At 41.7% G+C, this 27,347-nt stretch overlaps 1 protein-coding gene across 5 annotated transcripts in view; it reads left to right on the top strand.

Annotated features, from left to right (window-relative positions):
• The window catches only part of lmo3 (LIM domain only 3), an 84,481-nt gene extending 59,205 nt beyond the window's left edge, over positions 1-25,276 (top strand). For 3 of the 5 annotated variants that reach the window (XM_059986891.1, XM_059986894.1, XM_059986892.1), the window contains exons 3-4: positions 4,116-4,241; positions 24,594-25,275. In XM_059986891.1, the coding sequence (XP_059842874.1) occupies positions 4,116-4,241; positions 24,594-24,699 (232 nt within the window). In that variant the 3' untranslated portion in view covers positions 24,700-25,275. Of the gene's footprint in view, positions 1-4,115; positions 4,242-24,593 lie in introns of all 5 variants that reach the window. The other 2 variants (XM_059986895.1, XM_059986893.1) reach the window with 1 other exon arrangement.
• The last annotated feature ends 2,071 nt before the right edge of the window (positions 25,277-27,347 follow it).

Genomic DNA, 27,347 nt, shown 5'->3' with positions numbered 1-27,347 from the left:
TTAACAAGAAATGAAAATTGCAACTGTAGTTTTCTGTTCATTATTTTTATTATCCAAAACTCAATGGCTTAATATTCTGTTATCGGATGGCTGTTTCTCCTGTGGGGGATGCCTGTCAATAGTATAAATTAAATTCACTGTTAAGAAATTTCCAACAATGTTTATAGTGCAAAATTTAATGGAAGTGATGGGCTTAAGAAGGTAGGGTAAAGAGGGGTGAAAGGAATTGGTTTGAATTTGGACCTGAGGGCCATTAAGTTTCACAGAGACTGGTCAGGTGAACCAGAGGGTTTGAGAACGCTAAATAATTTGTGGCCAAGCAGGATTGTCATAGTCATTATAGTGTAGAAATAGGCCCTTTGGCCCATCACATCCATGCTGACCATCAAGTATCCCTATATCGTCACCTACAGTATTCCTTCTAACTTGCTACACATTTCCATCTCTTCCCAAATGATTCTACCATTCTCCTATGCACCAGGGACATTTTCCAGTGGCAAGTAAATTCTACCTGATGCCCATCTCTGGAATTTGGGAGGAAACCAGAGAAACACCCGCACTCAGAGAGCAAGAAATACCAGACTGCACCAGAAGTTTTGATTAACCCCAGGATAGTGCTGCAGAATGTTAACAATTCCACCAGCCCGGTCACTGGTAGAATTAAAGTTAATCCACAACTTAATGCAAATAAACAATAATCTCTCCTGTGGTAATGTTTCAGGGGGGAGTTTTGGAGATGATTGCTGGAAAAAATGTGTAATATGTCTGATGTGCACTATGGTTGATAGCTTTGGATACATTTCCAAATTAGGTGAAGATTAATGCTACCTTCAGAATTTCGGATATTGACTCTTAAAATAAAACTGTGAATCTCTTTACAAGGTTCACCGCTGTATTTGTGTTTAATGGCTAAACAGAAATTTTTAACTGTGGCCCAACTTCATTCCGAGTTAACTTCTTAACTCTTTCGACTAGGTGCCTGTAGTCATTCGGACAACGCGCATCTGAATCTAACTTCCTGCTCAGAAGGTGTTACGTTGAGTGGTTCCAGTGATTTTCTGGTCTCCACCACTGGAAGGCAGTGTTATATTGATGATGGTCACAATCTCCTCCTGTAAAGGAAACCATCTTCAGCTGGTATAGTGACATCTAACTGACTATTGCAAAAGAAGAGTCAAATAACACAGCAGGCAGCAGAGTGGTGCAGTAATTGGCACTCCTGTCTCAACAGCTCCAGAGACACAGATGGCTTTAATCCTGACCTTGGGTCCTATCTGTGTCAGTTTGTATCTTTTTCTTTCCCCCTGCCCACATGGGTTTCCCACATGTGCTCCATCTTAGAACATAAAACACAGAACATATAACATTACAGCACAGTGCAGGCCCTTCGGCCCACAATATTGTGCCGTCCTTTTAACCTACTGTACGATCAATCTAACCTTTCCCTCCAACAGCGCTCTCCATTTTTTTCTGACATCCATGTGCCTATCTCAGAGTTTCTTAAATGCCTCAAATGCATTGCCTCTACTACCACTCCTGGCAGTGTGTTAAACACACAACAGTCTCTCTGTGAAAAAAAAAGTACTTCTGACACCTCCCCTCTACTTTCCTCCATTTACCTTCGATTATGCTCCCCCCCCCCCCCACCCATATTCAACTTTTTCACCCTGGAAAACAGTCTCTGTCCACTCGATCTGTGCTTCTTATCATCTTGTACACCTCTATCAACTCGCCTCCCATCCTCCTTGGCTCCAAAGAGAAAAACTGTAGCTCAACCTATCAGGCATGTTTCCTCCCAAACACCAAAGGCATGGTGCCTGGTAGGTTATTTGGCTTCTGTAAGTTGCCCCAGGTGTAGGTGGTGGGCCAGATGAATAAAGTGAAGAGGTGGATGGAGTTGATGGGGATTCAAGCAAGGACCTGATTAGTGATAATGTAGAAAGGTATTTGATGGTCAGCATGGATGTTGATTATGATCCTACAACATGGAACAGGAGCAGCAGCAATAAAAAGTGGCTTGATTGGAGATGAAAATCTGGTTTAGAAAAGAAAAAAACCTGCAGATTCATTACATTAGAATTAGAATCAAAATGCTGGAAATGCTCTGCATCTGAGGAGAGAGAAGCAGAGTTAATATTTTAGGTTGCTCATTGACTTGAAACATTAGCTATTTGTGTTTGAAACTGCTGAGCATTTCTAGCGTTCTGGTTTTATTATGCATTTACTATACAACAGTGGTGTTCCAAAATGTCCATTTTAAAGAGCGTTCGTCTTCCAAACTGGCTGAATCATCTTCGTCTTAGTTGTATTTAGGTGGTGCTTCTTGGCAAGCTGTGGTCAAGATGCTTTCAGGTGATCTGCAGGCATTGTTCCATTGCAGGTTCCAGATGATTAGTTAGTGCTTGATGCTGGCACAGGTCTTTAAATAGAATGTTTAAAGCAGAAAATCACCAAGAAAAGCATGTACATCTTTGAATTGGTAAGCCTCCGTGTTTCAAAGAAAGATAAGTTTGTTTCCCAAGTGCACTGTATTTTTGAGGTGTTGCTGTTTTACAACAGTGTAATAAGAGCTCTCACGTTTCCTGTTTGGCATAGGAAAGTAAGGACTATTCATACAGTCTTGCGAAGGGAGAGTAGGGAGCCTCGTACTATGTAGGAAGCACCATTAACTATCTGACGCATTGTCATTCACGTTCAGATTTTTAAGGTCTGTAATTGATGCTGTTTTGTATAGAGATCCTCATTACACCTTTTTCCGCTCAGATCTGCCCCTCTTTCGAGATGATGAGTTAACAGTTAACTCTGTGAACTTTGAATTGATTTTTAACAATGTGTTCTGTGTTGCTGTGAAATCCGTTACACATCATTCTGCTGTGAAAAGGGGACACTCGGCCCAATGGATTTATTTTGTGGAAGAGCTACCTAATTATTTGCACCCTGTTGCTCTTTCCTAAGTGCCCTGCAAATTATTTCTTGAAATATTTATCAAATTCACTTTCAAAAAGATATAAATGCTGTCCAATTCTGGTACGTTTTACCAAGAATATTACTAATTATCATTCTCGTATGTTTATATTTTTTAAAACTCTCCATCTACTTTCTGGTCCTCATGTAAGTGATTTTCTGCTAAAGGTGATCTATGATTACCATAAGATCATAGGAGAAGAATTAGGCTTTTTAGCCCGTCAAATTGTCTACAGCTGTTTATTTGAAGACAGCTGATTATTTTCTTTTCAAACCTTTCTCCCTGTAACTAATAACTCCCTTATTAATAAAGAAACTATCAATCACAGCCTTGAATACACCCAGTGACTTGACTTCCACAGCCCTCTGTGGCAACAAACTCCACAGACTCACCACGTTCTGGCTGAAGAAACTCCTCTTCATCTCACTCCCGAAGGGATGTCCCCAGATCCTAGACTCTCGCACAGGTAGTTCCATGCCCACTCTATCCAGGCCTCTCCATATTCAGTAAGTTTCAATGACAACTGCTCCCTCATCCTTCTGCACTCTCCTTTTAATGGAATCATTTGCTGCTTTTAACCTTGGTTCCATCTGTGATGTAGAAATGTCTCCTGATGTTTCACTGCTCTGATGATGAACCCTTTGGCCTCTTCTGCACAACTTGATATCCCTCACATCTAACGTTAACCATGCATGAACTGAAAGCTTGAATTAGGGTTCTCAAGGCCTTGGGCTAAAGTTGAGTTGGGAGCATAAGAGCCATCCCAGCAGAGGTGTGGGAAGGTAAATAAATGCTGAGCCAGTGAGGGCTACCTGGGGTGGCATGGTAATGTAGTGGTTAGCACAATGCTTTGCGGTACCAGTGACCCAGGTTCAATTCCCACCACCATCTGTAAGGTCTCCGAGTGACCACAGGAGTTCTCTCCAGGTACTCCAGTTTTCTCCACAGTCCAAAGACGTATCAGTTGGTAGGTTAATTGGCCGTTGTAAATAGTCGTGTGATTAGGCTGGGTTAAGTCGGGGTTTGTTGGGTACCATGTCTCAAAGGGCCAGAAGGGTCCTACTACTATGCACTGCATCTCTGTAAATAAATAAGTAAATAAATGGATCCACAACGAGTGATGAGTTTGTTGGTCTTCCTTGTCTTGCAGGTTGTTTGGTGTGACGGGGAATTGTGCCGCATGCAGCAAGCTGATTCCTGCATTTGAGATGGTCATGAGAGCCAAGGACAATGTTTATCACCTGGACTGCTTTGCCTGTCAGCTCTGCAATCAGAGGTAAAGTTTTTTTTCTGATCAGAAGTCTTCATTGCCAGCAGTGCACGCAGAAACCCAATTAGTTAAAAGAATGTAACATCTGGTACTCACTGTAAATTCAAATCATTTTTCAGAAACCCATCTGCTTTATATTAGATTTTTGACTATAGAAAATGCTACCCATTAATCACCACAAAGTCTGGCTTGACTGTATAATGTTCCCCTACTTCAAGAAAATGCAGTGAGCATTCTTCAGGCAACTTAATATTCTGGAATTAACACTATAAACTATTAATTGAAGATGTGTCAGCTTCTGATTTTTACTGTGTTGAAGTTTTGATTAACCAATAGCATTCATAGGGTTAAACAAATTAATAGTAAAGCATGTTTAAATAGTGATGGAGATACCAGTACTTGCCAAGAAGCCGGCTCTGCACATTAATAGGAAAATTCATTAACGTTTCTACAGCCTTTGGGGGCCTTCCTGCCAACTCCAATCCCCTGAGGGTAATAATTGTGTTGAAGTCTATAAATATGTAGGATCTAATATAAAAATGATACATTGTGCAATGTTTGTTCATTAGCTTGTGGCTGAGGTGTGTGTATATTAAATTTAATATTTTAGAAAATTAATGAAAGCACGTATCGGGTTCTGGTGGAAAAAATTTTATTCAGGAGAGAATAAATCGCCTGGCTTTAACTTTCTTAAATAACTGTAAGGTAGCAACAGAAACTAACCCAAAACCTTGTGCATTACTTCCACAGGTCCGGTATTCCATTTTCACAATATTAAGGAGAGAGTAACTCAGGAAAGGTTGTAGTGGGATTGCTTAATGAGCTTTACAGTCATGAAGTTACAGCAAAATGGAATAACTATTTAAACAAACCCTTTATTTTAGCTTGGAGGCAAATGTAGTCCCATAATATGGGTGCGGTAGCTGTTTGTAACCATCTTTGAATACAAGTCACTGTCTGACCCAGGGCAGCAGAAGACACAAATGCATTATGAACATCCTAAACCAACCCTCTTTGAATGATGGATCAAAGCAGATTGGTGTGGTGGATTTGACTTTTGTGTGAGAGAAGGATCTCCAAGGCTAACCTGTTACTGCACAAAATCTTCTATTTATCTATCTATATGTGTGCGCATATGAAAATATTTGTAAAGCAAAGATTCAAAAATAATGAACTGATAAGTTTCTCAATATCAGAAGATTTATTATAAAGAGCAGTAAACAGTAAAAAATAACTAAATCAAGTTAATATCTGGTGTGGCCACCTTTGCCTTTAAAATTGCATCAGTTCTCTTAGGTACACTGTTGTGCAGTTTTATATGAAACTTCGCTGGTAGGTTGCTTCAAGCATCTTGGAGAACTTGGAGAACTTTCCCAAGACTCTGGCTGTCTCTCCAGGTAATCCAAAACAACTTTGATGATCAGGGCTCTGTGGAGGCCATACCAGCTGAAACTATATAAAAAACATAGGGTTGTAGTGTTCTCGTACAGGTGTAAGAACTCTGAACTAAACACCAAGTATAAACCGTAGTCAATGAGGGCATGATCGCAGTAAGATTAACCGTTTACTGTTCACTCTTCTACATTAATGTAAGGTGAAAACTGTTGATAAAACAATACAAAATATATACAGTATTTGTTTCCTTCTTGGCATCGCATTTACATCATAAATACTTGTAAAAGTAAAACTACAACAAACTATATTACATTAAAGTACAACATACAGTCAGAATCTACCTACACCATCAACTGGCTTTAAATACATCAACACAAACTATCCAGTAGCACTTTCAATAGCACAAGAAAATAAACTTCATCAACCGTCATTACTTTTAACAGAATCAGCGTTAACATTTTTTACTTCAACATATGGATTGGCTTATGAACTTACGGCATTGCTTCTATGATGTTTCTTAGTGCATAGAAATGGAACTTTTCTCGCACTGATCCTGCACACACAAGCCCCCTCCTTCCCATTTCTCCAAACCGGTATTTCCCACAAGATGCTGTGAAATCGGGTGTGACATCATCACATGCCACGTTACATCACAGACAGCAAATTTACTTTCAACAACCTTAACTTTAACTAGAAAATAATTACAAATGAATTACTAAAGCGAAAATGTAATAAAGCTAAACAAATGCCTTAAGGCAACACAAGGTTGTCTAAGACTTTTGCCCAGTACTGTACATCAAGAATTGAATTGATACACTTCCTGGCTAAGCCATTATGCAGAAGAAGACCTGAACTGTTTATCTCTGGTATTCACAGCATGCTGCAATGTACATGGCTGAACTGGAATTCTTAATGCTAATATTTGAAATGCTGAAGGAACGTTTCAGATGCCTGAATTAGCTGCAACAACTGAGAGAATGTTAGCTGAGCTACAAGTATGTTACATGATGTGGTTTACTGGGGATATGCTACCCTGTGGGTTTTAGTCCGGAGCAGGTACAACATAAAAGACTGTTGGAATGACAATAATGGTGGGAGTTGGTCTTGGTAACTTATAGATATCTGCAGAAACAAATGCAAGGACCTACAGAAAAGGTCAGAATTCACTAAATTTGATTTGTTTTTAAATTATTTACAGTAATAAATAACAGCGCACATTCTTCCTGATACTGTACATAGCTGTAAATCTCTGTAATATCAAGTAGCAATGTAGCAATGTGTGCCATTCTGGACTTCCCTTTTTAGAGGAGATCCTTTAGTTTTGCAAGAAATGCTGCATAGATTTATAGGAATGATATCTGAACTTTGAGAGGTAAATTATGAGGAGAGATTATACAACCTGCAGCTTTATTTTCTGTAGAGGCATCGGGTGCAAATGGTGAAAGTTTTCTTTTACTTCCATGAAATTATAAAAATGAAGCTAATACTCTATATCGTCTTGTACTAACCACCAGAACACGAGAGTAGGATGTTTATCAGCAAACTTTCCAAGACTAAGACAGCATGTAAAGTGTACTCCATTGCTCTTCTTACACAAGGAAAGATTGAATTTGAAGATATTAAGTGGAATTGAAAGGGTGGACATGGTAAGCTTATTTCTCTTGAATGAAGAAGATAGGACTAAAATACTTAGAAGGAGTGTTGTCAAAAATATATATGTCTGGAGGATGGTAGAAGTCTGATTGCTGAATCCGGCATATACAGACTGAGCCATGTTTCCATGAAACCTCAGACTGCAGCAATTCCTCATTTCTCTCCTACTCCCATATTTGATTAACTTTACTTCATTCTCCAGCATATGATGCTTATGTTTTCTCCTTACTGGTACGTGCTTACATGGTATCTGAAACACTTGTGCTTCACTGAGAAATAACATATTTCTTTGCATATGGCACCTCTATGTGGTCATCACACTTCAATCTACAGTCTCCTTGATCTGACAGGGAGAATAGATGGTACATTGTATAAAACATGTAGCCATCTGACGTCAATGTTATCATTAAGTAAACTATTCAGTGCTCATATTAAATCCCAGAAGGTTGCAAGAATATGTGCTGAGGGACGTACTGAAGTTTGGCACAGCCACTGCAAGGGCTCAGTGGGGAAGGACCACAGTAAAGGTTTCTTCTGCTACGGGACAAGAAGGGGCCAGGTTGGGTGAGGAAGTCCCTCAATTATTGCAGTAGTGTACAATGCTGGGGCCCACACAAATGGCAACAGTGCTATTGATTTTAGAAATGTAATAGAACACCACTTAACGCATTGTCTATGAATTTAAAAATGAAAAAGCATTGCATAGTTTATTCTTGCAAAAGATTCTTTATTATGAATGAAGTTTATTTTGTTTTAAAATATCCCTAAGGGTTGTGCACTATTACAATGCTCATGGATTATTATTGATATTGTACCTACCAGTCATTGAACTTGCCAGGAACGGTTTTCCCCTTTATAGCCCCGTTTGTCATGCTGCAATGTTTACAAATGTGTTCCTCTGTATTGGTTGTGGTATAGGTGGAGAGGTATTGGGTGGAAATGGTAGAGCTTTCCTTTATGTGAAGTGCAATATGCAATCCAAGCAACGCTCTCAACAATGAGACCACATGTGGACTATTGCGTACAGTACTGGCTTTAATTAAGGGAAGATATAAATGCATCTAGTGATATCTGGAATGAGATAGTTGTTTTATGAGGAATGGGTGTATGGGATAGGTTTGTATTTTCTGGAGTTTTGAAGAATGAGAGAGGAGTTGATTGAAATGCACACGATCCTGTTGAAATGGATGTGGGAAGGATGTTTAATAATTTGGAGGGGTTTAGGACAATGGGTCACTGTTACCAAAGAACAATTCACTCAGTTAAGGAATGTGGATTTTTTTCTCTCTAGAAGTGATGAGTATTTCAATCTTTGTTTCCTTTGAAGAAGGAAGTCTTTGATTTTTTTTAGAACAGGTAGTTTTTTGATAAACAGGGGATAAAAGATATGTAGAAAGGAGCATTTGAGGCTACAACCAGAATAAGCAGGCCGAAGAAACCAGGACATCTCCTGATCCTACTTGCTTTGAGCCTAGTATCTTTGGTAGATCCATTCCTGATGATAACACAAGGAAATGCATTGCGGGCAGCTTACAAAACCGCCAAATATATCTTCTGAACTATTCTCATTGCAATCTACAGCCTGTAATTTCACTTTAGGTAATGTACTTTTGAACCATCTTAATGAAGTAACAATTACAAAATCTTCTGAAAGGCTCTAATCATGCAGTTACGGCATCTTTAAGCGAACAAAGATGTATCGCCATAGCTGAAAGAGGGTGGAGGGGAGGGCTCCAAGCCAGACTAAAATGATGAGATATGAAGCTTCCTCTACCCAGTATCTTGTTAGCAAATGTACACTTGCTAGAGAACAAGACTGAGGACCTAAGGGTAAGATTGCTGTACCAGAGGGAAATGAGGAATTGCTACGTTCTGTGTTTCTGCAGGATGTGGCTCACTCTGAACATGCCATATTTGGTAATCAGAGCCAAGGGCTTCTCAATACACAGGGTAGACCGGACTGCTAATTCAGAAAGGCAAAAGGTTGAGGGGGGGGGGGGTCTGTGTTTTATTATCAACTCTTTGTGGTCCTTGGATGCAGCGGTCTGTATTCACCCAACCTGGAACATCTAATAATTAAGTGCCATCCATTCTATTTATGAAGAGAGTTCTCCTCCTTGATCCTGACTGGTTTACATAAGGCCAAAGGCTGATGTTAAGGAGCCTCAAAACTTCGAGTGCCACCATCGCAAACAAGAAACAGCCTACCACGACACCATTCATATCATTATTGGGGACTTCAATCAGGCTTGATTGAAGAAATCTCCACCCAATTATCATCAACAAATCACCTGCAGCACCAGGGGTCCCAACACACTCGACCACTGCTATACTATGAATAGGAATGCCTACTGCTCCATACCTAGACTGAATATCAGGAAATCTGATCTGTTGGCTGTCCTCTGCCTATCTACATACAGGCAGAGGCTAAAGATCAAAGCTCCAGAAGTAAAGACAACAAGGAGGTGGTCATGGAAGGCAGGAGTTGCTTTGAGTCGGAGGACTGGGCCATGTTCAAGGACTCATCAGAGGAACTGAATGAATACACCACGGTTGTCATGAACTTTATAAAACAGTTATAAACATGAGTGTGTCCCCTCAAAATCATTCAGAGTCTTCCCCAACCCGAATCCATGGATGAACCGTGAGATTCACAATCTAATGAGGGCAAGGTCAGTGGCATTCAGGTCTGGCAACCAAGTAAAATACAAGAGATCCAGGAATTATTTCAGAAAGCCATCTCAGATGCAAAGTTGCAACTCCGGACCAAGCTTGAATCACTGAAGGATGTTTCACAGCTGTGGCAGTGCTTGAATGCTATCACATCTTACATAGAAAAATAGGTGGCAACAAGGTTTCACTCCCAGATGAACTCAATGCCTTTTGTGCTCACTTTGACCATCAAAACATTGAGGCAACTTCACAAACTTCCACAGTCCCCGATAACTCTGTGATTTCAGTCTTTGAGGCCAACGTGAGAGCATTCAGCCCAGACGAGGTGACCTGTGCTGATCAACTGGTTGGAGTGTACATTGATATCTCTAACTTCTCACTTCAGCAGTCTGAAGGCTTCAATTATACCATTGCCTTAGAAGAATGTGGTAAACTACCTCAATGACCATTGTTCAGTAGTCAGAGGTGGAGAGGGTCAGCAACTTTAAATTCCTCGGTGCTAACATTTCAGAAAAAATATCCTGGGTCCAGCAAATAAGTGCCATTACAAAGAAAGCACGGCAGTGACTCTACTTTCTTAGTAATTTGCAAAGATTTGCATTTCATCTAAAACTTTGACAAATTTCTGTAGATGTGCTGCGGAGAGTATCACTGGTTGTACTATGGAAACACCAATGCCCTTGAACAGAATTGCCTACAAAATGAATGGATATAGCCTAGTCCACCACTGGTAAAGCCCTACCCACCACTGAGCTCATCTACACGAAGCAATGTGGCAGAAAAGCAGCATCCATCATCCTCACCATCCAAGTCATGCTCTCTTCTCACTGCTGCCATCAAGAAGAAGATAATGGAGCCTCAGGACCCACAGCACCAGGGTCAGGAACAGTTATTAACCTTCAAGCATCATGCTCTTAAACTAAAGGCGATAACTTCACTCAAATTTCACTTGCCCTGTCACTGTACTGTTCCCACAACCTTATGGACTCAGGAACTCTTCATTCTCATATTCTCGATATTTATTGCTTATTTATTATTATTTTTTTCTTTCATTTTGTATTTGCAGTTTGTTGTCTTTTGCACACTGGGTGTTTGCCCATCCTGTTTGGTGCGGTCTTTCATTGATTATATTGTGTTTCTTGGATTTACTGTGAATGCCCACAAGAGGGTTGTATATAGTGACATATATATACTTTGACAATAAATTTACTTAGAATTTTGAACTTTGTTGGGGGGATTACAAATGGGTAAGGGCTACAGGAACCTGGCAGCAGTTGGCCTTGAACATCTGCATCAGCTGGAAAGAGTTGGTGGTATCAGTTGGTGGTATCCTTTCCAAGAAGCACCTGATGCAGTTAGCAATGCAACACCGCCAGGGGTGATGGTAGAGGGGATATACGAGGAAGACTTAGGAGAAACTTAGATAGGCCCATAGATGAAAGAAAAATGGAGGGTTATATGGAAGGGAAGTGTTAAATTGATCTTGGAGTAGATTGGCACAGACATTACGGGCTGAAAGGCTTGTATTGGGCTTTGTCTTCTGCTTGTCACCTGGGAACACATCATTGGCTGTTTCCACACATTGAGATGATTTAAATAACCACAGTGGATTTAGGATTACTGGATGTCTGATAGCTACAGAGTAAAGTGATAATGATGGGTAACAACGACACACACCGTTTATTTCAGTATCATTTGATTACAACCAACCTCTCATTAGAGGGAAGGCAGGTAGAAATGTTGTAACAAGACTGCAGTGTTAGCAAAAGAGTTGTTAGGTAGGGTTTCCCTCTCCCATAAGTCAAACACTTTGGAGGAAGAGGAGTACCGGCTCTTTTGTCCCATGACATGCCGTAAAACAACAAATTTCAGTGGTAATATGTCAGAGATAATAAACCTGATAATGATTCCTGGGTGTTTTGCATTCCTTTACACATCCAACTCACAGAGGGCAGCTGAATGCTATTGTTTTCATTCCTCTTTGAGCCACGTTTTTGCAAGGACACTACAAACACTTCAATACCTTCCTCCTTCTGCTTTCCCACTTTGTTTCATTGTCATGTTTTGTACTTTGTTTGACTGACCTCCCATCCCAGTTGAACAGGTGTTACTGTCTGAGCTGCTGTGTGCCTACAACAGCAGAAGGAGCAACATTTTAACTTTTACTGGTTTAATGGCTCAGTAGCTTGAAACTTAGAACTTGTTGGTCTTCTGGCAAACCTGTTAATTACATTGTGTGCAGAGAGTTGTGATCTGTTGTAACTTCACCATCAAAATCAGGAGTACTGCAGCTTTTTCACTTACTTGGCTCAACACCATTTCTTGCCTTAATACCTATCCACGACTGAACCCATAACTTTAGCAATTTGTGTGGGACCCCATATTCCAGATCATCCTACAACAAAGCACTACCTTCAATATTCTACACTGATCTACCTACACTATTAGGTGCCACTGTAGCTTAGCGGTTAGCACGATGCTATTACAGCTCGGGGTGTTCCAGAGTTCAGAGTTCAATTCCGGTACCGTCTGCAAGGATTTCATCTGTTCTCCCCGTGACCACGTGGGTTTCCTGAGGATGCTCCAGTTTTCTCCCACAGTCCAAAGGCGTACCAGTTAGTAGGTCATTGTAAATTGTCCTGTGATTAGGACAAGTGTTGGGCAGTGCTACTCATTAAATAGAAGGGCCCGCCCCACACTGTAACTCTAAATAAAAGAAATATCCCAACTCTCCATTTTTAATGAGCATGCGAGTTAGTCCAGCATTTTATCACTCAACAAGCATCACTAAAACAGATTAGCCAATCTCTTGGGGCAGTTTTGCGTGGCCATTGTTGTGCAAAGCTTGTTTGCCATCTTTCCTACATTCTCATTGTTTGGAGGGTGCTGAATGTTTAGCTCTCTTTTTACCCACAATAATGAGAATTCCTTTGTGAAGAATACTCTTCATGCCTAGATTTGCAGTTATCCAGCCTACTACGGTTCTTCAGTTCTGCTTCAGTGAATTTATTCTTTGGGTTTAACGTTCTGCGTTTGTTTCTGTCAGCTTCTATTCTGAGTCTATCAAAGTTTCCATCAATGTACCCTTGTTAGCAGGACTAGCTCTCTTGAAGATGCAATTTTTCCATTTGTTTCTCCACCAAGACCTTACACAGCTCTGTTTTGGGAAACGCCCTGCTGGTCTGCAAGCACACTGCTTTACTGTGTTCCCTTCGAGCTTTTACCAAGCTAACTGATGAGTCCCAAGAAGCTCTCAGATTATGTTCAACTTCCACTTTAACTCTTTCTACACAATTTAAGCTTGTTTAACCAACTTGTAATGCCATGGTGAATGGGGATGGGAGGGGGCCCAATGATCGGTTATATGTATATGTCACTGCATGAGAATTTCTCTGGTAAAATATTTCTGTACAGCACATACTAGTGGTCTATGCATCAACCTTTACATAAGTTGCCAAACTACGTAGTCAAAGAGCTGGAGAGGAATGGAATCTACAGAAGGGGAACAGGAAGAGAGGGTCCTGATGCAGAGTTTCAACTTGAAAAGTTAACAATCCTTTCCCCCAATGCCTGCTGCCTGATTCACTGAGTTCCTTCAGCAGATCATTTATTGCTTTTGATTCCTTCATCTGCTGTAACTGCTAAACTGTTATCTGCAATCTTCACCTCCAGCCTTGATCTCCAGGCCGGGTCTTCTTGCACTGCCACTGGAACCCATGGCTCCCCTTCCTCCCCCACCACTCTGCAATCCTGTCTCCCTCAGGTCCCAGCACCAGCTGTAGGGTGTTTGGAGACTCCACCAGCACCTGAACCACTCCGAATTTCCCCTCTCCTCAGACACTACCATCCTCCTTCCCCCCTCCGATCCCAGTTATCATCCGTGCCGGGTCTTCACCATTTCCTCTGACCTTCTCTCTGAGGCAGAACGTTCTGTCCTCGGTAAAGGGTTTACCTTTGTCCCCCTGCGCCCACCCGTCAGCGAGGTCTGCACCCACCATGATGCTGAGTTCTTCCACCACCTCCATCTCCGGGCCAACTTCTCTGGCAAAGGCTCTCCACCCCACACCAATGACCACCTTCAACCCTCCTCATTTTCCTGGACATCCGACCCTGGTGTTCTGTTGCTCTGGACCTGTTCATTGCCAACTGCCAACAGGACATCAACCATCTTGACTTCAACACACGTCTCTCCAATTCCAACATCACCCCTACTAAACACTTTACTCTCCACTCCCTCCACACTAATCCTAACCTCACCGTCAAACCCACAGAGAAAGGGGGAGCTGTAGTAACCTGGTGGACTCACCTCTTCTTTGCTGAGGACCAGCGATAACTCTCAGACACCTCCTCTTACTTACCCCTCGAACAGGATCCCACTAAGGAGCACCAGGGCGTTACCTCCCACACCGTCATCAACCTTAGTAGCTCTAGGAATCTCCCATCCACTGAAACTAATCTCATAGTCGTAGCACCCCATATTTACCATTTCTACCTCCTACCCAAGATCCACAAGCACACTTGTCCAGGTAGACCCGTTGTTTCAGCTTGTTCTTGACCCATTGAACTCATACCTGCAAATCTCGACTCTGTTTCATTCCCCCCTAGTTCAGTTCCTTCCTACCTACACCCATGACATGTTACACGCTTTTGACCTTTTCAATAATTTCAAGTTCCCTGGCTCCCATCATCTTATTTTCACTGTGGATGTCCAGTCCCTATATACCCCCAAATCCACCAGGAAAGCTCACTATTTCTTTCTGGATACCACACCCAATCCATTCCCCTCCACCACCACTCTCCTCCGTCTAGCAGAACTTGTCCTCACTCCAAATAATTTCTCCTTTGGCTCCTCCCACTTCCTTCAAACAAAAGGTGTAGCCATGGGCACTCACATGGGTCCCAGCTATGCCTACCTTTTTATCAGCCTCGTGAAACAGTCTATGTTCCAAGCCTACACTGGTATCCGTCCCCCACTCTTCCTATGCTATATCGATGACTGCATTGGGGCTGCTTCCTGCAGAGCTTGTTTACTTCGTCAACTTTGCTTTCAACTTCCACCCTGCCCTCACATATACCTGGTCCATTTCTGACACATCCCCCCCCCCTTGATTTCTCTGGAGACAGCTTATCTACTTATGTCTATTATAAACCCATGGACTCTCACAGCTACCTGGACTATACCCTGTCACCTGTGAAAGTAAAACAACATCCCCTTCTCTCATTTCTTCCATCTCCACTGCATCTGCTCTCAGGATGAGGCTTTTCATTCCAGTATGAACGAAATGTCCTCATTTTTCAAAGAAAGAGCAGGTTGTTTGTCTGTCTTTATTTATGGATATATTTTTATAAACTCTGCTGGCATCAATGCTGCCCTCAACCACATCTCTTCCAGTTCAAGCACGTCTGCTCTTACCCCATCCTCCCACCACCCTATCAGCGATACGGTCCTCTTGTCGTCACCTACCACCCCACCAGCCTCCACATCCAGAACATAATTCTCTGGAACTTCCACCATCTCCAACGGGATCCCACCACCAAACACACCACCCTCCAACCACCGTCACTTCCTGCTTTCCACAGGAATCACTCCCTGCACGGCTCCCTTGTCCATTTATTCCTCCCCATTGATATCCCTCCTGGCACTTATCCTTGCAAGTGGAATAAGTGCTACCCCTATCCCTACACCTCCTCCCTCACTACCATTCAGGGCCCAAAACAGTCCTTCCAGGTGAGGTGACACTTCACCTGTCAGTCTCTTGGGAACATCTACTGTGTCGGGTGCTCCCAGTGTGGCCCCCTGTATATTGGGGATACCTGCCGTCAATTGGGAGGCCGCTTCGCCAAGCACGTTTGCTCTGTCTGGTAGAAGAAGTGAGATCACCCAGTGGCCACCCATTTTAATTCCACCTCTGATTCCTATTCCAATATGTCCATCCATGGCCTCCTCTACTGTTGCGATGAGGAGAAATTTCACCTTGTATTCCACCTGAGTAGCCTCCAATATAATGGCATAAACATCGATTTCTTAAACTCCCGGTAATGTCTCCCCACTTCTCCATTCCCCATCCCCTTTTCCCTTTCTCACCTTATCTCCTTACCTGCCCATTACCTCCCTCTGGTGCTCCTTCCCCTTTTTCTTTCTTCTATGGTCTTCTGTCCTCTCCTTTCAGACTCCCCCTTCTCCAGCCCTGTATTACTTTCACCAATCAACTTCCCAGCTCTTTACTTCATTCCTCCCCCTTCAGGTTTCACCTATCACCTTGTGTTTCTCTCTCCCCCCCCCCCCACCTTTCAAATCTACTCCTCATCTTTTTCTCTCCAGTCCTGCTGAAGGGTGTCGGCCCAAAGCGTCGACTGTCCTTTTTTCCATAGAAGCTGCCAGACCTGCTGCGTTCCTCCAGCATTCTCTGTGTGTTGCTTGGATTTTCAGTACCTGCAGACTTCTTGTTGCTTGTGATCTCTTTACGCTTGTAAGTAACAGTGCATTGCACTACAATTCTGTATTTTAAATCTAAGCAGTACTAATTTAAAATACAGCAAAAATTAATCATGAGAATAACACTCACCATCACACAAAGTGCCAAATCTTCAAAGAAGGTGCCACAACCGATCAGCATACAACTGTACTGCCCTTACATTAAAACACACAAAGTATTTTTATTCTTCTTACATAACACTTGAAATAAGTAGACTTTTCAGCTTATTTAAAAAACGAGTCCTGCGCATTGATTTCTGGCGGCCCGGTCAACGGCGGGAGCAGGGCACAGTGTTGAGTTTTCTTGCAGGTTGGCGATGCTTGCTCAACAACAGAGCTCCGTGGGTGTTCAGACATTCCAGAAGCCCAATCAGCAGCACAGCCAAATAAATAAAAGTACAGAAGGGACAAGCGGGGTGGCCATTGTTGGGGGTAGACCAGTGGCGAGAGTGGGAGTGTCAGGCTTTGGCTCAAAGGATGCTTCGACTTGGAACAGGCGTTGGCTGAGGGTAAGTTTCTGTTAAGGTTTCCCCTTTTTCTCGTTTACTGTGCCCAGTGTAGTCAATAGCTGTGTGTGCTCTTCATGCCGGATGTTGGAGTCCTGGGAGACCCAGAGTCTCCCAGGGAACTACATCCGCGTGAAGTGCATCCAGCTGCAGCACCTTGAAGACCGTGTTAGGGATGTGGGGAAGCAACTGGATGACCTTTGGCTTGTACGGGGGAGTAAGGAGATAATCGATCAGAGTTACAGGGAAGTAGTCACCCCTATATTGCAGGAGGCGAGTAGCTGGGGGACTGTCAGGAGAAATGGAAATGTGAACAGGCAGTTAGCACAGAGCACCCCTGTGGCCATTCCCCTCAATAATAAGTATACCGTTTTGGATGCCATTGTGGGGGTGACGTCCCAGGGGAATGCCATGGAGACTGGGTTACTGGCTCTGAGCCTGGGTCCATGGTGCAGAAGGGGAAGAGAGAGGAGAGAGAAGAGGGGAGCGGTAGTGACAGGGGACTCAATAGTGAGGGGAACAGACAGGAGATTCTGTGGACATGAACCGGACATCTGGATGGTATGTTGCCTCCCACGTGAAAGAGTCAGGGACACTTTGGATCATGTCCACAGCATTTGAGAGGGGGAGAGAGAGTAGCCAGATGTCTTTGTACATATTGGTGCCAATGACATAGGAAGAAAAATTAAAGAGGTCCTGAAGATAAAATTTAGAGAGCTAGGCATAAAGCTAAGAAGCAGGTCCTTCCAGGTAGTAATTTCCGGAATGCTACCTGCACCATGCACCAATGAGGGAAGTAACAGGATGATATAGCTGAGAAGCTGGTGCAGTGGGCAGGGTTTCAGGTTCTTGGATCAGAGGGTTCTCTTCTGGGGGAGGTATGACCTGTAGAAAAGGGACCAGTTGCACCTGAACCCGAGTGGGATCATTATTTTCGCAGGCGGGATAGTTAGAGCTGTAGGGGGGTGTTTAAACTAATTTGGCGGAGTTGTGGGAACTAGAGTGAAGGGACTCGGGATAGGACAGTGGTGAAAAAGCAAGGATAGCATGCAGTTAGACTGTCAGGAAAGGTAGGCAGATAATAGGACAAAATTGCAGCTATCAGGGTGAGTATCAGTGTATTAGGGATGCAGAATCAAAAGCAGTAGCAAATATAGCACTCAAAGTGTTCTATCTCAATGCACAGAGTATCACAAACAAGGTGGATGAACTTGTTGCACTTTTACAACATCATACCTGACAATCTGTGGCCATCATTGAATTGCAGCTGAAGGATGATTGTAGTTGGCAGCTGAATGTCCAAGATTACATGTTGTATTGGAGGGATAGGAAGGTAAACAAAGGGGTGGCATGGCTTTGCTGGTAAAGAATGGCACCAAATCAGTAGAAAGATGTGGCACAGGATCAGAAGATGTTGAATCCTTGTTGGACTGAGTTAAGAAACTGCAAGGGTAAAAGGACCCTTTGTTATACAAGGCCTCCCAACAGTAGCTGGGATGTAGATCACACATTACAATGGGAAATAGAAAAGGCATGTCATATGGGCAATGTTGTGATAATCATGGGAGAGTTTAACCTGCAGGTCAGTTAGGAAAATAAGGTTGGCAACAGATATCAAGAGGGTGAGTTTGTAAAATGCCTACATGACAGCATTTTAGAGCAGTTTGTCATTGAGCCTGTGAGGGGATCCACTCTAATAAATTTGATTTTTTTTTGTAATGAGCCGGAGGCCATTAGGGAGCTTAAGGTAAAGGATCCCTCAGGAGGCAGTGATCACATTATGACTGAGTTCAGCTTGAAATTTGATAGGGAGGAAGTAAAGTCTGTTGTAATAGTATTTCAGTGGAGTAAAGAAAATTACAGTGTAATGAGAGGGGAGTTGGCCAAAGTAAATTAGAAAGAGATGCTGGTAGAGATAATTGCAGAGCAGCAATGGTGTGAGTTTCTGGGGAAAATGTGCAAGTTAGATGTATTCCAAAAACAAAGGAATACTCAAATGACAAAATAGTACAACCATGGCTGACAAGGAAATCAAAGCCAATGTAAAAGCAAAAGAGAGGGTATGCAACAAAGTAAAAATTAGTGGGAATAAGTGGATTGGGAAGCTTTTAAAACCTACAGAAAGCAACTAAAAGAATCACTACAAGGGAAAAGTTGAAATACGAAAGCAAGCAAGCAAATAATATCAAAGAGGATAGTAAAAGCTTTCTCAAGTACGTAAAACTTAAAGAAAGAAGAGAGTGGATATAGGACCACTAGGAAATGAAGCCAGAGAAATAATAACAAGGGATGAGGAGATGGAAGATGAACTAAATGAGTATTTTGCATCAGTCTTCACTAGCCAGATGTTGAAGGGGTTGAAGAGAAGTGAGTACAGGTACTATTATAAGGGAGAAGGTGCTCAAAAAGCTGAAAGACCTAAGTCACCTGGGCCAGATGAACGGCACCCTAGGATTCTGAAAGTGGTAGCAGTAGAGATTATGAAGGCATTAGTAATGATCTTTCAAAAATCATTGGACTCTAACATGGTGCCAGAGGACTGGAAAATTGCAAATATCACCCCATTCTTTAAGAAAGGAGGAAGGCAACAGGAAGGAAATTATAGACCAATTAGCTTGACCTCAGTGGTTGGGAAAATATTGGAGTCAACTGGATGTTGGATGAGGTTATAGAGCACTTGGTGACACAGGAAAAGATAGGACAAAGTCAACATGGTTTCCTTAAGAGAAAACCTTGCCTGATAAACCTGTTGGACTTCTTTGAGGAGATTATAAGTAGGATAGATAAAGAGGATGTAGTGGATGTTGTATATTTGGATTTTTGGAAGGCCTTTGACAAGGTGCCAACATAAGGCTGCTTACCAAGTCTAGAGCCCATGGTATTACAGGAAAGTTATTGGCATGGTTAGAGGATTGGCTGATTGGCAGAAGATTGCAAGTGAGAATTAAAGGATCCTTTTCTGCATGGCTACCAGTGACTAGAGGTGTTCCACAGGGGTCGTTGCTGGGACCACTTCTTTTTATGTTGTATATCAATAACCTATTTGATGGAATAGATGGCTTTGTTGCCAAGTTGGCAGATGATACAAAGATTGGTGCAGTGGCAGGTAGTGATGAGGAAACAGGTGGAATGCAAAAAGAGAATGGGCAAGGAAGTGGCAAATGAAATACTATGTTGGAAAATGCATGATCATGCACTTCTGTAGTAGAAATAAATGTGTAGACTATTTTCTAAATGAGGAGAAAGTCCAAAAATATGAGATGTAAAGGGACTTGGAAATCCTTGTACAAAACACCCTAAAGGTTAACTGCAGGTTGAGTCAGTGGTGAGGAAGGCAAATGCAATGTTAGCATCCATTTCAAGAGGTCCCGAATACAAGAGCAGGGATGTGATGCTGAGTCTTTATAAGGCACTGGTGAGGCCTCACCTTGAGTATTGTGAACAGTTTTGGGCTCCTTATCTAAGAAAATTTGTGCTGGCATTGGAGAGGGTTCAAAGGAGGTTCACAAAGATTATTCTGGAAATGAAAGGGTTATCATACAAAGAACATTTGATAGCTCTGTGTCTGTACCTACTGAAATTTAGAAAGATGAGGGGGATCTCACTGAAATTTTTCAAATATTGAAAGGCCTAGACAGAGTAGATGTGGAAAGGATGTTTCCCGTGGTGGGGGAGTCTAGGACAAGAGAGCACAGCCTCAGGATAGAGGGGCATCCATTTAAAACAGAGATACGGATAAATTTCTTCAGCCAGAGAGTGGTGAATTTGTGGAATTTGTTGCCACAATCAGCTGTGGAGGCCAGGTCGTTGAGGGTACTTAAGGCAAAGATTGATAGGTTCTTGATTGGGCACGGCATCAACAGTTACAGGGAGAAGGCTGGGGAGGGGAAAAAAGGATCAGCCATGATTAAATGGTGGAGCAGACTCAATGGGTCAAACAGCCTAATTCTGCTCCTTTGTCTTATGGACTTTTACACACAGCCTGGATGAGACTACTACTTCTACTAAAATCATTTACTTCTACAGCCTCAGTGAGGCACGCTCAATTTGGAGGAGCAACGCCTTATTTTCCGTCTGTGTAGCCTCCAACCTGATGGCATGAAATTTGATTTCTCAAACATCGGGTACTTTCTCCCCTCTTCCCCTTCTCTCTTTTTCCATTCCCCATTCCGGATCCCCTCTCACCCCTTCTCTTCTCCTCACCTGCCCATCACGTCCCTGTAGTGCCCATCTCCTTTCCTTTCTTCCATGGTGTACTGTATTCTCCATTCAGATTCCTCCTCCTTCAGCCTTCCACCTCTTCCACCTATCACCTCTCAGCTTCTAATTCGTCCCCCTTCCCACACCTACCCACCTTCCCCCTCACCTGGTTTCACCTATCACCTGCCAGGTTGCACTCATTCCACTCCCCTTGCCTACTTCTTTTGGTTTTGTTGCCCTTCCTTTCCATTCCTGTTAAAGGGTCTCTGAAACGTCAATCGTTCGCTTCCCTCCATAGATGCTGCCTGGCCTGTTGAGTTCCTGCAACACTTTGCATGTGTTGCTCGATATTTTCCACATCTGCAGTGTCCCCTCTTATTTATTGTTTTAATTCTAAATCGCAAAAGGCCACTGCAATTTCTTCACCATGTTCCAGATATTCTAAAAGCACTTCATCAGGTACAATGGAACTTTTGTAAGTTAATGGCTAATTATTCTTAAAATTCTTGTCAGTTACATGAGAATTCCAGTTGCATAAATACCAGATAAGCAAGTAATTCATCTCCCACTTTGCTATTCACATTCAGACTCCTTCTAGTCATCCCAAGCAATGGCCATTAGCTCTGCCTCCTGCCTCCCATACCACTAGGTTTGGCATCATCTGCAAACTAAACTACTTTGCACTGAGATATTTATCAGGTCAATTAACATTCCTAAACTGCAAGGACTCCCCTGGGTACTGCTACTATTGCAGACGTAAGATACACTCTCATGATTTAGCAAATCACTGAGCTTGGGAAATGGTCCTCCATCTGTAGTGTCGCCAGCACATGGCTCTGAGGCAATGTAACCTCATGAGTGAGGAAAGTATGAGTAGGGCTCAGTTGTAGTCACGTGGCTCCCTCAAACTCGGAGCAGTGCTAGCCCTGGAGGAACTCAGCAGGCCAGGCAGCATCAATGGACAAAACAAGTAGTCAATGTTCTCAGACCCTTCGGCAGACCCTTTCTACTCTTTTCCATAGATGCTGCCTGGCCCGCTGAGTTCCTCCAGCATTTTGTGCGTGTTGCTCGGATTTTCTCTTGTTCTTGTCAGTGCAAGTCCTGCATGGATACCAGAAAAAAAAGCTCTCATTGAAAGATGAGAGAGCCGTCATGGGGAATAAAGAGGTATGTGTGGAGAGGGTAGAAATAAAGAGAAAACTTTTGAAGATACATGAGGAAATAGCCAAAGCTCCTTTAGCTGATGGTATGGCTTATCTTTGTCAGAAAGTTGTGGGTTCAAGTCCAACTTGACATGAAGAGCAATTTGGACTGTGGCAAGAGAGAGATGCTGTTCTGTCACAGGTACCACCTTTCAGATGAGGTAATAAACTGTGACTTCCTCTGTCCCCTCAAGTGGACATGAAAGCATTCTATTGCAGCATTTTGAAGAAGAGTAGGGATCTGAAAAAGGATTTAGTGCTTTTCTAGTGTATATGACCAATAAATTCTTCTTGGGCTTCCAGCCATGTATAGGTTTCGATTTTAAAAGACGTTTTGATAACAAACTCCGCCATCTTCATCAGGGATCTGTTCCTCCTTGAGCCAACCTATATTTGTTCTTTTTATCTGTTCATTCAATGTGGACATCACTGTCAATGCCAGCGTGCTGGTTTTAAGTTCATCTCTGAATACCCTGAGTTGAAGAGGAATTTGTTCGGGCTGGAGTCACACATAATCCGGATCAGGTAAGGATGGATATCTGGTGCTCTTCACAGCTGCCTATGGTGAAGCCACCTTTTTCAATTTGAGTTGTTTCTTTTGCTTGAATTTAAAGTTCGCAGCTGATGTCTCGGAGAAACTAATCTTTTCGAATCAATACTCCATGACTCTGGATTCTTAATCACTGTGCTACACAACCCCCAATAGCTCTGAATCAACATCACAAACAGATTATTTGGTCTATGTCATATTTCTTTTTGTGGGAAGTGTGCAAACTGGTAAGCATGGCTTTCCACATTCCAGCATTGACTACAGGAGAAAAGCAACTTATTGATTATTGATATACTTCGGGGTGACCTGCAATCATAAAAGGAGTTGAGTCTATTTTTGGATCGGTGCTTTGGCTTTGCTGTAGAGTGTGCAGTAAGGAAAAGAATGGCCATGTTTCCATCGCTCATTTTAAATCTGAAGTTCTTGTCTGTGCAGTTTCTTCTCTTGAATCTTTGTTCAACAATGCAGTCTTGTCCAGAGTATTCTGTGAACTAACTGAGTTAGTAATCACAATGTATGATTTAATAACATTTACAACTTTCATCATTAGTAAACCACTTTAATCCTCGCAGTAGAAAATATTACTCTCTATTCAGTGAATTCATGAACACTTTGTCTCCGAGAAGAAATTAAGTATTTTTATAAATTGTGGTGAACAATGATTGTGATATACTGCTAATTCAGCATCATGTGGTATGATTAATTGCTCTCAGATCTGATCATTAGCATAAGCATATGGTTTGTAGAAATATACTCTAGCTTACGTACATGTACATTTAATACAGGAGCTAAACTGTGAGGTACACACTAATCCAATGAAGAAGGCAAGAAACACTTAACTCAATAGTTAATATACCTCTCCTGGATTATTCAAATGTCTACAATGTACAAAAAAAATGAGAAGTTACATGTTACAAAGAAAAAGATGACTTTTTTTTCCATGGTCATTTACAATGAATGCTCAACTGACAAGACTCTCCATCTTGTTTTAAACTTTGTTAACTTTCTCCATATGCAAGTGTAGCACCTGTGGCAAAGGACAGATTTTTAACCTCCTGCCTTTTCAAAAAGATTATCATTTCTTTCAACCTGCATAATCAATGCAGCAGTTCTGAAGGAAATCTACTCGGTTGAGAGAGAGGAGGAGGCACGCAATTTGTCTGGAATTAATATCTGTGAAAAGCTTCTAATTCCGCACTTGAGAATCACAGAACATTGTGTTGCTTTCAATATTAAATCTAATCTGTTTAACATTATTACCAAAGGGATTTCTGTCAGTACATTGGAACATCATCAGTAAACAGCTATCCAAACAACAAAGCCTGCTATCAAGGGTCACCTGGGTTGATCTGTGTAATTATGCACCGTTTTACTGGATTTGGTGGAGTAGGCATAAGAGCCTCTGAAGGTTAAATCCAAAAAGCACTGTAATTTGCTTAAAAGCCTACAGTTAAGAACTATTTGTGCATACTTGTCATGTATACATATTAGACAAATGTTGCTTTCCATCAGCAAATTGGAACCCACACCGAACAAATGAGCCAAATGTCTGACTAGGTGAAGTAGCTCTCAACGTATAATAGAAATGTACAGGTGCATTACCCACTAATAGATTTTATTTCTATTTAAGGAGTCTATATACTTGCCTGTCCCATACATTTAACACCTTTAATATTTTCCCCTCTCTCCCCCTTCTGTGTTCAGGTTTTGTGTTGGAGATAAATTTTTCCTCAAGAACAATATGATTCTGTGCCAGACGGACTATGAGGAAGGTTTGATGAAAGAAGGCTACGCGTCCCAAGTTCGCTGACCTCGACAGGCACTTCAATCGAATTAGTTATAAGCACTAACTTCTGTATCGTTTACTTAACATGTAAATATGAATTAAAACAGGAACTAATAGAATAGACACACAGTATCCAGAGCTGGTGGCCATGTTTGGAATCAAGGGTGGAAGAAAACAGTACATAGTAATTTTGTTCCTGTTCTAAGTTGAATGTCTTAGACCTACTGTATATATTGAGCTTTTGTCATGAGGGAGAGCAAACCCGTTTATTCTTTGCTGCTTACAGTTTATAATTTTTTTTCATTTGGCATGAGATGTTTATTTTGGATGACTCTTGTACATACTATATTGTAATATTTGAAGCACAAATGTAATACAGTTTTATTGTGTTAACATTTGTGTTTAATTCTTTGTTTCCTGGTACTGTTGCATTTAGTACAATCAGTGTTCAAATTTATTGTATAATTAATTATGCTTTCTGTATTCTATTAACTATTTTAACTGAGCTGTCACTTTCTATTAAAATAATCAAAACCGCAATTCTATGCACTTTAATTTGTCTGCCAGTACAATGTGTTTAAGACCTTTGAGGCCTAGGAGTAGCCAAATATTTAACTTCCTCGCACCTGAGTTGGCAACAGAAAATAACAGCGACTTTGCCAGCAACTCTGATACAATTGCTTTGTCTAGCAGATGAGAAATCAAGTTTGTCCAATAAACAATTTTACACCATGGTTTTCTGGAACATCTTGTGGAACATGGAATTGTTATTGTTTCTCCTTCTACAAAAGTGGAATTGGTTCACTTTCATAATCGTGTCACCCACACATTCCAAATATAGATCTAACGAGAGCATATTTCTGATAAATTAGTGTGCTCAGAAATACTCCAGCCTAAAGGGTTTGAAGAATGGAAGCTTGTACTTTCTTTTTGTATGTTTTTTGAGTCGTTTGATGTTCCCTAGTAATGACTAGCAGCTGAATGACTGGCTGTTATCTGCAATTAGGCAGCCTTTAACAGGCAGTAAATGGTTCTGAAGCATTAGTCAACTTTTTTCTGCTTTTCTGATAAGGCAAATCTTGAATCTAACTGCAAATGAGCACTTTTGAAAAGGTATATATCACACAAAACAAATTAACCTGCAGAAACAGCTCAATGTAGATTATAGATTTTAAAAATCTACGAGCCTTAAATTTGAAGCATGCCAAATGTTCATGCATCTGAACTGCAGTTTACATTCACTAAACCGAGTATGGGGTGATATTAAAAAAACAACTTCTGGTATTGGTTGCACATTTAAATTGAGTTTTGATTGTTTCATTACTAATTGTGGATGGAATTGAATTTAATTGGGAGGGACCACCTACCAACATCTAAAATCCTAAATACCATTGAAATCTAAATTAGCTCCAGGCTACTTTTGGAACTCTGTACGCACTGCAGTGTGTAAACTTTGTGGTCTTCCACTAATTAGTACTTTCAGAAAATATTTCATATAAATTACCTGTTTTGTAAATATGTCTTACAAACAGATGGAGTCCTTAGTGTTTCCATTAGATGCAAACTACTTAGAATAAGTGTTGTTGTATTTTTGCTGGGGACTGGGAGAGGCAGGTGTATAAAATGAAAATGTGGCAAAGGCTTTGGATTGGTCTAATTGAAAGCTAGCCTGTGCTATTTCAGCTATGAAAATATTATTTTACTCTCGGTCAAGTGGTTAAAATGTGCCCCTCAATTACAAGAAGTTTCAGTGTACCTGCTACCTTGGAGGCTCAGTGATGGGGGGGAATGGAAGTGAGTCACTGGTTCCCGAGCCAAGTGGTAAAGCCGTGAAGCCTTATTATAAAATGTTTAATTCCTGCTGAACTATTGGGAAAGTTCTAAATAACACCTGATCTGGTTAATGGTGGAGACACCAAGCCACAACAATGCAATGGAAGTAAGGATGAGGAGGGAACGAACTTCTGTATCTCTTCGTCGAACAGCACAGCGCAGTACAGGCCCTTCAGCCTATAATGTTGTACCAACCTTTTAATCTCCTCCAAGATCAATCTAATGCTTCCCTCCCCAGAGCCTCCCACTTTTTTTCCATCCACATACCAATCCAAGTCTCTAAAATCTCCCTAACATATCTGCTTCTACCACCAACCCTGGCAGTGTGTTCCACACGCCCACCATTCTGTGCTGTCTTCTTAAAAAAGACCTTCCTCTGATACCCCTCCACCCTGTCCCATCCTTCAATCACTCTCCAGAGATTTGGACCTAAGGATGAGTGAACTAAGCTTAGCACAGAGCTCATACTAGTAGCTGGGTTACACATCTGGAGGAATTATTACCCAGAACAAAAAATATGCTAAGGTCAAGGGATACTGGTGGGGGGAGGTGGGAATCATTCAAGCATTCAATCATTCATCCAGTTCCATTAAAAATAAAAACTGCCTTTTTCTTTTTGGAATTTGATATGGGTTTTTATTCTTGTTGCTTCAGTAAGATTTTTTTGGCTGCAACATCTTTAGCTTGGCCCAATGCATGTTAACACTTATCTATTCCTGACTGACAATTCAGGGTCAGGTTGCCCATGTACTAACTGCAGATAAGAAGTTGCTGATTAGGGCCAGGGTTGCACAATCCTGTATGTCAAAGTAATGGGCAATGTTTCTTTTGGGTAACAC

Source organism: Hypanus sabinus, chromosome 13, assembly GCF_030144855.1.
Source record: "Hypanus sabinus isolate sHypSab1 chromosome 13, sHypSab1.hap1, whole genome shotgun sequence".
NCBI classification, from domain to species: domain Eukaryota; kingdom Metazoa; phylum Chordata; class Chondrichthyes; order Myliobatiformes; family Dasyatidae; genus Hypanus; species Hypanus sabinus.
The sequence above is the reverse complement of the archived record's forward strand: the minus strand, read 5'-3'. Positions and strand labels throughout refer to the sequence as shown.